Source organism: Calonectris borealis, chromosome 23, assembly GCF_964195595.1.
Source record: "Calonectris borealis chromosome 23, bCalBor7.hap1.2, whole genome shotgun sequence".
NCBI classification, from domain to species: Eukaryota; Metazoa; Chordata; class Aves; order Procellariiformes; family Procellariidae; genus Calonectris; species Calonectris borealis.
In genome coordinates this window covers 6,397,385-6,408,475 of record NC_134334.1, presented here as the reverse complement: position 1 = coordinate 6,408,475, position 11,091 = coordinate 6,397,385, and the positions used below count along the sequence as shown (strand labels likewise).

The 11,091-nt window shown below is 45.5% G+C and overlaps 1 protein-coding gene and 1 long non-coding RNA gene across 4 annotated transcripts; one reads left to right on the top strand and one right to left on the bottom strand.

Moving 5' to 3' along the window:
• Positions 1 to 124: 124 nt before the first annotated feature.
• LOC142092457 (uncharacterized) lies at positions 125 to 2,926 on the bottom strand. The gene is made up of 3 exons (XR_012677081.1): positions 2,483 to 2,926; positions 1,589 to 1,709; positions 125 to 245 (listed from the first exon to the last, which is right to left on the bottom strand). It is a non-coding gene; the product is annotated as an uncharacterized LOC142092457 (long non-coding RNA).
• A 93-nt stretch (positions 2,927 to 3,019) lies between these two features.
• On the top strand, positions 3,020 to 8,255 carry KIAA2013 (KIAA2013 ortholog). 3 transcript variants are annotated; one of them, XR_012677080.1, is made up of 3 exons: positions 3,020 to 4,127; positions 4,874 to 6,543; positions 6,680 to 8,255. XR_012677080.1 is itself a non-coding variant. In XM_075172521.1 (3 exons), the coding sequence occupies exons 1-3, from the start codon at positions 3,143 to 3,145 to the stop codon at positions 7,265 to 7,267; spliced, it is 1,878 nt and encodes a 625-aa protein (XP_075028622.1). In that variant the 5' UTR covers positions 3,020 to 3,142; the 3' UTR covers positions 7,268 to 8,255. The 3 variants fall into 3 exon arrangements, 2 of the variants coding, with proteins under 2 accessions (XP_075028622.1, XP_075028623.1); XM_075172521.1 differs by having other exon boundaries at positions 4,874 to 5,727; positions 7,229 to 8,255; XM_075172522.1 differs by having other exon boundaries at positions 3,021 to 4,127; positions 4,874 to 5,727; positions 7,254 to 8,255.
• Positions 8,256 to 11,091: the final 2,836 nt, after the last annotated feature.

Here is an 11,091-nt window from a genome sequence, read left to right as displayed (position 1 = left end):
GGGCCGGGGCTTGTGCCGGGAGGGGGGCGGTTTGCCTTCCGCAGGGAGGCAAAGCTGGGGGGGTTGATCCCGGAGCTGCAGTAACGTTACCTGGGGCGCGGGGTCCAGCGAGCGGGCGGGTTACTGCCACAGCCGTGGGCAGTGGGTCTGCAGAGGAAAAAGCGTGCGTGAAGCAAACGGGAGGCTGTGTGGGAGGAGGGGGGTCGCCCTCTGGCCAGCTTCAGTTAGCGCTGGGCTGCATCTGGCTGACACGGTCATTAAGTGCGAAAAAAGCAAAACAGAAATGGATTATGCACAGCTCTGGAAACTCGAAGCCTTTATCAAATACCTTCTTTCCACCTGTCATCTCACCTCATATATTTCCTTGGCGAACAAAATCTGCTGCGGTCTTGTTTCCAAGGCTAACTGTTTTTCTCTGGCCATATACATGTCTTTAAGTCTTATATCTATCTCTTGTCCATGTGCTGGGTTTTCTTGCTCTAGCCCTGATGACTTACCCATGTATCTTTTTCTTGTTTATTCTGCCTAACTTTGAGAACAAACCTGTTGTATAAAATGACACTTTTTTTTTTTAAGTTGGGTTTAGGGTCATTTTTATACTGCAGTCAATGTAAGACTTAGATGCAGGGAAACCCTTTTGAGCCTGCAGAACACCAGATGAGGACTACCACTGACACATACCTTACATGAGGCCGTGAGCAACTATTTCTACTGAAGCAAATACCTAGAAGCGACAGTGCCATTTTCTTAGGCACTGTGTTTAATTAAACCCAACTTTGCTTCCATTACTGAAAGCAACATTAAGAGATTACTTATTTTCTCTCCTAAGGTGTGAACAATAATATTTACTTATCTGCAAAAAACTCACAGAATGATAGAGATTGTATAAATGCTATGTACTGCTCCGTAAGACATTAAGCAGATGGAAAGCAACGTTGCGGTATACTACTGAAGCCATCACTGAAAGAGGCACCACTGAGTCCTCAGCCACACCGAACTCGGCGCATGGAGCACGTGTTACAATAGGAAGGTAAGGTGTCTGGGAGAAAGGAGCAGTACTGGGTAGTTTAGCAGAGCCGTAAAAAGCAAAGGATGCGTGCTGAGCGGTGGTGTGCATTGAGATAAGAAAGAAACACAATGCCTCAATGCAATTTGTATCGCTTAGCTGGGCTGGGGCTATGGAATACACAGCTGGGAACATACAGGGCATCATCAGAGCACTGGGATAATATAGAAGCCTCCCTCATTGCAGAGTTCAGTTTTAACAAAAAAATCGGCTGTGTAAAATTCTGAGGCCCAAGTCTGCTGTTTTCTGTCAGTAAACCACCTCTTTAAATTAACAGAAATCACAGATATTATAGGATTTGGATTTTCAAAATAAAAACAAGAAGGTATGATAGAGGAGAAAAAATTAAGCACGTTAGAAGGGCCACACTGTAGCTAACTAATATTCTCCATGCTTCATAATTGCATCCTCCCAAAAAAATACCATTAATATTTGTTTGTTCACTGAGAATATTCTTGAGTGTGTTCAAAGCACTTTGGTTTCCATTCCCTCTCCCCAAAGCAGGAATTCCCTCATAATTACCAGGCAAAGAGAATAGTCCTCATGCCCAAACGATGTAGTACAGGCAACAATCCAAGGAAATACTAGTTCTCCCTAAGATGGTGATTTCCGGAAACTTCCTTTTGCAAAGCTGCCAGTTTCACTAAATAAAAAAAAGAAAGAAGAAAAAAAAAAAAAAGAAAACAGATTTTCACTTTAGATTTCTTCAGTACTTCGCAGGCCCGGACAAAGCCCCTGATAAATCTCTAGCAGCCTCAACACTTAAAGCTAGGAGCCACAGCAAAGATGTTCAGCCCCTCACCTTCAAACCTCACACTGAGATCTGTGAGTCAATCTAGAATTCAAAAAATTGCAAGTTTCTCATTTTAATGAAGTTAAAACTCTCCATTCTAAAATGAAAGGGGTTTTGCATGCTAGAAATCATGAATGCATCATTGTTTATACTGCTCTACTCAGACTGTCCCTATTTGACAGCTCTGTTTGCATTCTGCAGCTATGCCAACCCAGCAAGCACATTTTTTTTCCTGTTTCTATGTTTGTGCTGCTTTGTGCGCTCTGGCTGGAGTCGGCTGCCTGTCTTTATAAACAGAGGCAGCTGCCAATGCAGATGTTCCAATGAGTACGTGCAACACGTGCTCCAAGCGAAGCAGCAACTTCCTAAAAACTGAAAGGATCAGAGCTCCGTTTTTAAAGCAGCCTCAAAACACACAGACCTTCTGAGAAAACACCAGCCACACTGAAATGTGCAAGGGACAGGGTCTTATCCACCGTTTTCACAGATTTCAGTGCCGCCCCCCCCCCCCCAATCAAACAGCTCATTTGCAGAAGTTGTTAAAGTGTCTCGTCTGCTCCCCTTCACTGAGCTGGTTCACTGGCTCCATCTCGTCAGGAACTTCACACTTCATTTTAACTCACAGTGTTTCTGTACGGCTTGCTACTGTGAGAGCTGCACTGGAGTACAAAGCTTTCCGTGGCTTGATGTGCACATCTAAGTCACATCATAAAGTTTGTTCCTCTCTTTACTACACAGGGGAATAAAGTTTGACAGAATGTAACTTGCTTTCCCACACCAGGCTCTGCTATGATAACAGCACTAAACTGCCATTGGAATTACGGAAAACTCCTCCAGGCCCCCTCCAGATTTTTAACATCGGTGCAGTCACCCGGGCGGGAGAGGGAAAACCTCAGCCGTGTGCTGAAGTAAGGCTGGAGCTGCTGGCTGGCACCCGCGGCTACGGCGCCTGGGGCGTTCCGCCCCTCCCTCTGCTGGGGCAGGGGCAGCGGCGGCCCGGAGCCAGGCGGGGGGCCCGGGGCCAGGCGGGGGGCCCGGCTGCGCGACGGCGGGGTGGGCCGGGGCTCCCCGCCAAGCACCTCCTCAGGGGGCGGTGCGACGGGGCTGTCGCAAAGCGCCGCAAAGCGCGGCGGGGCTGCCGCAAGGCGCGGCGCTTCCGGGCGGCGGCGATGGCGGCGTGAGGGTCGCTGCGCCGCGGCGGGATCGGGGCCGGGGAGCGCCAAGGCCGCGGGACGGGACAGGACGGGACGGGACGGGACTGCCGCGCCGCCCCGCCGCCGCCCATGTGGCTGCAGCAGCGGCTGAAGGGGCTGCCGGGGCTGCTCTCCAGCAGCTGGGCGCGGCGGCTGCTGCTGCTGCTGGCGCTCCTGCTCGTCGCCTACTGGTACCTGGGGGCGGTGCGGGTGCGGCGGGGCGCGGGGCGGGGGACCGAGCCCCGCGGCGCCGCCGCCCTCTGCCTGCAGGCGGCCACGGGCGCCTGGCGGGCGCAGGCCGAGCGCGGCGATGCGCTGCCGCTGCCGGAGGAGGCGGCGGCCGGGGGCGGCGGCGGGCCGGGGCCGGGCCTGGCGCTGGCGGGCAACGGCTTCCTGCTGCTGGACGTGGCCGCCGGCCGCCTCTGGGTGTCGGCGGCGGGATCCGGCGGCGGCCCGGCGCTCGCCACCGAATACCCGGCGCTGGTGCGACTAAGGGCGCTGGGCGGGCGCGGCGAGGCGCGGGCGGCGCTGGCGGCGCTGCGGGACGGCGCCGTGCGACGGGTGCGGTGCGTCCAGACGGGCGCCGGGGCGGGCGCCGGGGACTGCGTGACGGTGCGTGAGGAGGTGGTGGCCCACCGGAGCCGGCCACATCTCTACCTGCAGCGCATCCGCATTGCCAACCCCACCGAGCGGGTGGCCGCCTTCGAGGCCTCGGCCCCAGCTTCTGCGCCCTCGCTGGGCGGCCGCTTCGCCACCAGCCTGGAGAAGGTGGAGGAGCGGCAGTTTCTGCTCTCCTCCGGTCGCCTGCTGCTGGCCGGGAGCCCCAAAGTGGTGCTTATGGTGGTGGCTGCCAAGAAGCTTGTGAGCCGGGTGCAGGTTGCGCCCAAATCCCACTTTGATGAAACTGTGCTCTCCGTGGTGTACACCTCAGAGCCCATTGAGGTCTCCAGGCTGGAGGAGACCTTCAGCAAGCTGAGGGAGTCGGCCAAGAAAGAGATGCTGGAGGTGATGCAGATGGGGGTGGAAGATCTTTTCCAGGAGCACCAACAGATCTGGTCAGACCTGTTCATTTCAGGTAAGGAAAGTGATGCTCAACTTCCAAAGGGCAGCTGAAAGCTCAGTGACCTGGTTGGTGTAAGGTCTCCAGAGGCTCCACTCTTCCTGACGGGTTTCTCTCAGGGACCAGAAGACATGCTGTGGGATAATAAAACAGTGTTCCTGGTTTGGAACCCAGCGAACTTTACAAAAGTGGAGTATTCCTTACTGCGTAAAGGAAATGATGGAAGAACATTTCTAATCAAAACTCTGGATGTGTTGGCTTTCATGTCTTCAGGAACTTTACTGATTTGCCCAGCTCTAAGTTGGAAATAGAGTTGACCTCTAGTGGCAGTATAAAGGACAGATTTGTTCATGGAAGTTAAGGATGCTTTTTCTTAAAATGAGATTTTCATGGCCTTGCATAAAAGAGTAGCTGCCCAAGTAATGTAGAACTTGCTATTTTATAGCCAGTAAAAAGATAGATGTTCCTTTGACAGATCATTCTTGCGGAGTCATGGTGACAGCTCCATAAGGCATCTGTGTATCAAACTAGCTTTGTCTTTAGTGGGAGCTTGGTGTTCAAACTCCAAGTAGCAGAGAGAGTGTCTAAGAAAATACAGGGAAACATTTCACTTCAGTGTTTCATAGGCAAAGGTTTCTTAGATGTTATAAAGAACGCCTGTGTATTGAATGACGACATGCACATTTGATCTTCTTTTTCTCCTAGTTAATGTCATATTCATGTGTGATCCTCTGACTCTTGGTTGTTTTCTTTTATTACAGGGGTTGAAATGAGAAAGATCACAGATTCACATACACCATCCAGTGAGACTGTAAACATGACCCTCTACTATGTGCTGTCAAGCATGCCAGCTCCTCTGCTAGATCCACTCATTAGTGGTGAGGACAGAGAAAAAATGGAAGCCAGCTTGAACTATGCTGACCACTGCTTCAGTGGCCACGCCACCATGCACGCAGAGAACCTGTGGCCAGCAAAGCTGACCAGTGTCGCCCAGATCTTGCAACTCTCAGACCTGTGGAAGCTAACTCTCCAGAAACGGGGATGCAAGGGTCTTGTGGCAGCTGGAGTCCACGGACTTATGCAGGGAATGGTGCTTAGTTTTGGGGGTCTGCAGTTCACAGAAAACCATCTTCAGTTTCAGGCTGACCCTGATGTACTTCATAACAGCTATTCCTTACGTGGGATCCATTACAATAAGGACTTGATTAATCTAGCTGTTCTGCTGGATGCCGAAGGAAAGCCCTTCTTGCATGTGTCTGTGAAATTCCAAGACAAGCCAGTTAGACTATATGCGTGTGAGGCAGGCTGTATGAATGAGCCTGTGGAGCTGACCTCAGAGGCACGAGGTCATACGTTCCCCGTCATGGTGACTCAACCCATCACGCCACTGCTTTATATATCGACAGATTTGATCCACTTGCAGGACCTGAGACACACACTCCATCTAAAAGCTATTCTGGCTCATGAGGAACACATGGCCAAGCAATACCCAGGCTTACCCTTCCTGTTCTGGTTCAGCGTGGCCTCCTTAATCACGTTGTTTCACTTGTTTCTGTTCAAACTCATCTACAATGAATATTGCGGGCCAGGAGCCAAGCCGCTCTTCAGGAGTAAGGTATAAGGCTGCTGCTTTTGGCTGCTGTCCACTGAGTGTTGTCAACCTGATTTTCTGTCAGCTGTGCCTAGGGAGGTTCTGTCTTGGACTGTGAGGGTTTTCGGTCTCTCTTGCAACCAGTGATCTGTGACCTCTTCTTGCAAGAAGTAGGATTAGGACAGGGCTTGGAGCAGTAGGGCTCACAAGCATTAGAAAAAATAAATCCATCATCTGTCCTTAAACATTTGTAAGGCTGTAGATCAAGGCAGACACAGCTTTTCTGTCCTTTTTCCACACAGTGCTGTAGGACGTTGCTTGTTTTTAAGCCAACAGTTGCAGCTGTGTCACGAGATAATGTTTCTTGTTATGCAGTACCGGAATGCTTGTGAGAGAGCTGCTACATTTTACTACTGTGTGGGAGACGTGCACACTTGTCTGCCTGGTTTGAATGTGTGATGTGTCATACAAGAACACACAAATGCAAGCTAGTGTTCTTAGCTCAAAGTGCTGACTTGTTGGGACTACTGGTAGATGTTCATAGATTGATAGACACTGTGCAGTCCTCCATCAAACCACGTTTACCACCATCACTTTGGGAAAGTGCTGAGCTAGTGTTTCTCCCGTTCAGACAAAATACATAGCTGTGTTAAGAAAAGTCCTGAGTGCTTTTTACTGTGAGTTGGAGGTTCTGACTTCAGGTTCTACTGCATCTCACTTTGGTGTAAAGGAAATTCTTGGTTTGAGTTGCCTTAGAAAACTTAGTTGCTAGTAAAAACTAAGCACAGAATAGACAATAGATGGTGATTTCTATTCTTACTACTGGTACTTTCTGGTTGTGTGTTGATACGGAGTGGAAATGAAAGACGAGACTGGATTTGCTGTGATGAGCTAGCCATGTGGTTCAGAGGCATCCCTCCTTAGGGTTGAACAGACTTAAATGTAGCTTGTGTTTAAAAAAAAAAAAAATAAAAAGGAAATAAAAAAGGACATAGTTAAATAGAGCTGTCAGAGGAAAAGTTCTTGCTTTAGATTGCCCTGTTTTTCAAATTATAAAAGCAAATTCAATTTTGGATAGCTAAGGCTGGACAGCAGGTACTGGACTAAACTTGACAGTCAGTACATAAGGGGTGTTTAAAGTCAGTTGGCAATTTCCCTCTCAGCTCACTGGCTTTGTAATGTTGAGCGCTGGAGATTAGGCCTGATCCCAAGCATGTCTGAATACATGTCATTGGTTGAAAGAATGAGAGTGGAAGGTGCTTGTAGCTAGACAACCTGACCTAGGACGAGGTAGAATAGATATGTATGTCAAAGACAACTGCAGTTATAAGCCTATGATCATGATCAAAACCTTAGTGCAAAAGGAGGAAGCAGTCAGGAAGTAATTTCAATTATTGTGTATACAGCTGCACCCTGACATGCATCCTGAAATGTGTCCTTGAAATTGTAAAATTACGTCCTTTTTTCACTGCTGTCTATCTGGTTGCCTTTGTCATCTACAAGACTTGCCTTCTGCCTTTTACAGAATGACTTGTTAACCATTACTACAGGTAACTCTCCCTGACACTAGTCTCTGAAATGCCGAGAAGCTTCACAGCTGCACACCAGGGCTCACCTAACACCTCTTCCTTCTTGACACTGCAAAAAGCCTTGCAGTGTGCAGCAAACAAGTCTGTTGCCTCGTCTTAATTGGACCTACTTAAAATGAAGAGGATGCAGAACTTGATTCCAGAAACAGGGATGAAGTGGAAGCCAGCTGAAGCTCAAAATCTCTGTAGGAGTAAGCAAGATTAATGGTGTTGAAATAACACCCTGTTTCATTAATTGAATGGGAACATCCCAGTGTCCAAGTGAACTTAGTCCTGCTTTCAGCCTCCGTTTGCACAAGACATCTGACAATTTTGCAGCTGAGAACAAGGACCTTCTGAAAGCAACAATCCTTTTGTGCCTTGTTAAGAGAGGAATCTGAGACTTGGAAGGTGTGGTTATTCAAGAGTTTATCCCAGAAGCTTCTGTAACAGATGTTTCTTTTTCCTTGTAAGCTGTTCAGTTCCCTAAGAGTAATCCATTTGTTGAAAATACTTGAAGATATACCAAGTCCTTTGATATTTTGATTTGTTTTTTAATTTTACAGGAAAATAAAGAATGATGGTTCCCTTCAGAGAGTTAACTTAATAGAAAACTTTAGTGTAACCTCTTTTCTGATATACATTTTTTAATTTATTGCTTGGGGGGAGGGGGAGGATGTTAATAATTTTGTCTCCACTTCAGTAACAAGTCAGTCATTGAACTGTAGATATTTAAGTGCTGGTAACAGGTTTTTCAGCCTTTACGATTGTAGAGTGCAAAACCAATTTAATGAAATTGTTTTCTGGATTTACACTTGGAAATGCTGATCTGCAGGTTTCCTATTCTAAGCATATTAAGACTTTGTGCATTGATTTGTTTTGGCTATGGGGGGAGACATCCCACTTTCTAGTGACTTAAAGGTTGTTTGGTTTTAAAATACCAAAGCTGTTGTTTCTAAATAAATACCTTTCAGTCTAATCTGATCACCAAAGTGTGGTTGTTTTTTCTTTTTTTTTGGTCTGTGTTCTCTCATCCCCTTGCTCCCCATCCGGTTAAAAAAAGCAGAGCCTTATGTTACATCTGTGGCCAGTATTGACTACAAAAGGGCTTGGATTAAAAAGAAATACAGTGTGGAAAATAATACATAAACGGGTCTAAGCTGGGAACAGACAATTTGGAAGGCACAATAACAGACTGAAACACACAGGCTGGTGCTAATCTCTATTTCCCTGGCTCTGTGTAACCTTGTTCTATCTTGAGGCCTGCAGGCCAAGCTTTAGTTTTAAGAACACACAGGAACGAACCCAGGGAACAATCAAGTAGCAGATTTAATGGCCATCCAGCAAGTAATTAATTTGGCACATTTGGTTCTCCCAATGAAAAGCTAGGGCAGGATTTAACTTTTAATTTTTACATAGGTAACTGTCTAGTTTCAGATGAAAAACCTCCCTCAGAAAAGTAGATTTCACTCTCTGTTACTTATCTGCAGACCATTCCACTTACTAATTGGTCTAGCATAGTTACTACCCTAGAATAGACTAAAGATAGTAAGGCAACGGAGTGCATTATAAATTGTACACTAAGTACATTGTGTATTGAAAGAGATAATTAGCTATTATGCTTTAACAGAACATACCAGAAGTTCCTTCTTTCTTACTGAAGTTCCACGAACTGCTTCGTTTCTGTGAAACATCTGGCATGAAGATGGTAAGAGCTTCTAGGGAGCTGTTTCCAAGCCACCATGGTATCAGCTGGAGGCTGAGCCTTTTGATGTTCACTTGTAGAACTGCCAACAGTATGATGCCCACCGAGTCCAAGAAAGATACTTCAGCCTATTTAGACTAGACCCGGAAAAGATGGATAAGCAATCGTTTCGTTACACAAAGCAGGAGTGGAAAAAAAAAAAGCTTTGAGAGTGTTTTACATTAAAAGTATGAAGATTCTTATGAGCCTTCCCTCCATATAATAAAAGAACTGTTTCAGGATTCCTTTACAAAGAAGAAAAGGAAAAAGAAAAAATAGGGTTTCTCTATTTACAGTGTGCAAGATAGCAGAAGGTTATTTGCAAAATGATTGCAGAAATGCTTAAAAAACTAAACAAAATTCCGTGTTTACAAGCACACCCATAAAATAGGAAAGTTGAAAGAGTAACTGAACATCCAAAATTTATACTTAATTTTTAGTTGGTATTTAATGAAAATGATAGTGGCATGGAAGTTAAACTGAAAAGCAGAGTATGTTGTTCAGCTTGTAAATGCAGACATTAAGAAGAGAGCCAACTAATTCATGAAAAAAATTTTTAGAATCTCAATTCTGCACTCAATCCTGATTCATGCTTTTGTCAGATAATAAATACAAGATGCCAGAACAGAGTTTGGTTGATTCCATTTGAAATTCAGAATGTAGCTTTCCCAAGTGCTATTGTTTGGGTAGGATAATACATTCTTGAGAAGTAGCAAAACAGCAAAGCATTATATATTTCTGCCTTCCACATGTGTGCTCCAGGCATCTTTCATCCAAATTAGTACCTACTGCAGCATGGAAACTATGAAAATCAGGGATTTTGCTGCTTGTTAATACTAACATTAAACAATAGATTTATTTCAGCTTTTCTGAAATCTTTAGTTTGGTCTGTATGTACAATGCAACTCTGGTTACAAAACTGGCATTATGATATTTGTTTCCATTCTAATAAGTTTGCTCCCTATGCGTGACCTGGCTTATGGGACAGAGATGTTTGTTTTTTAAATAAGCAGTAACAGTTTTTCAGGTCAAGGGTAGGCGGGTGGAAATGTGACCAAGGATGGAAAATTCCCATAGCAGAAGAAAAAATAGGAAGAAAGAGACACAAGGGTAAGTGTTGATATCAAGTCATTGATCTCAAATGTCCAGTAATGAATTAGGACACTTTCTTTTGTGGCAGCGGCTCTGTAGTGGTCTAAATGCCTGCTCTTGCCTGGTTTGTCCTATTGGTGAAAAAGGTTTACCCTTTTTCATTAAGCTTATACTGCATTATACCACAGATCAGCATGCTGATTTGAGGTGTAAAAATGCTCATTTGCAATGCTACAGGAACCCTATTCTCTTCCAGGGATGTGCTACTGATCTAACGATTAAAGGTAAATAGGAAAGAAATGAAGTCTGGCTCACCGTGCTACATCAGTGTTTCTCCGACATCATGGACAGCTGGTTCTTTGTATTGCTTGAAACATCTTCCACTTCAAAGTGATTACAGTTTGTTTTATTGAAGAAGTATGGCATGCTAAAACACATGCAACTTGATCTAGAAAAGAAGATAACAGGTTTTCAGTCAGTACAAAGTGCTAGTTGCCATTAATCACAAAAAACAAACCAGAACAAAATAAAATTTCAAGCAATCATAGAATCATACAATAATTAAGGTTGGAAGAGGGCCTCCAGAGATCGTCTAATCCAACCCCGCTGACACTGTGTGAATGTATCAGACACTGTTACTGCTGACATACCATCAAGTGTTAGAATAACTCATTTAACATTTTCCTTCTGAAAACACCTTTGTGATGAACTTTCAAGGCAATGGGAAAGCAAACAGCTGCTACAGATAATACGCAACTCGGAATTTTTTTTAACCAAGTTGTTTATATAGCCTGGATCCAAGGTCCATCTAAACTGGGGTTTTTTTAGGCACTTGTGCATATAAAAAAAATTATCCCACAATTACACAAGTTTTCCATTGGTATCAGAATAGCACTGCATTTTGAGTCATGTGTCCCAGAGATAAACGATAACATATAAAATGGCTTGCAAAGCAGAGCCTGCAGCATACAGCTAACCGGCATC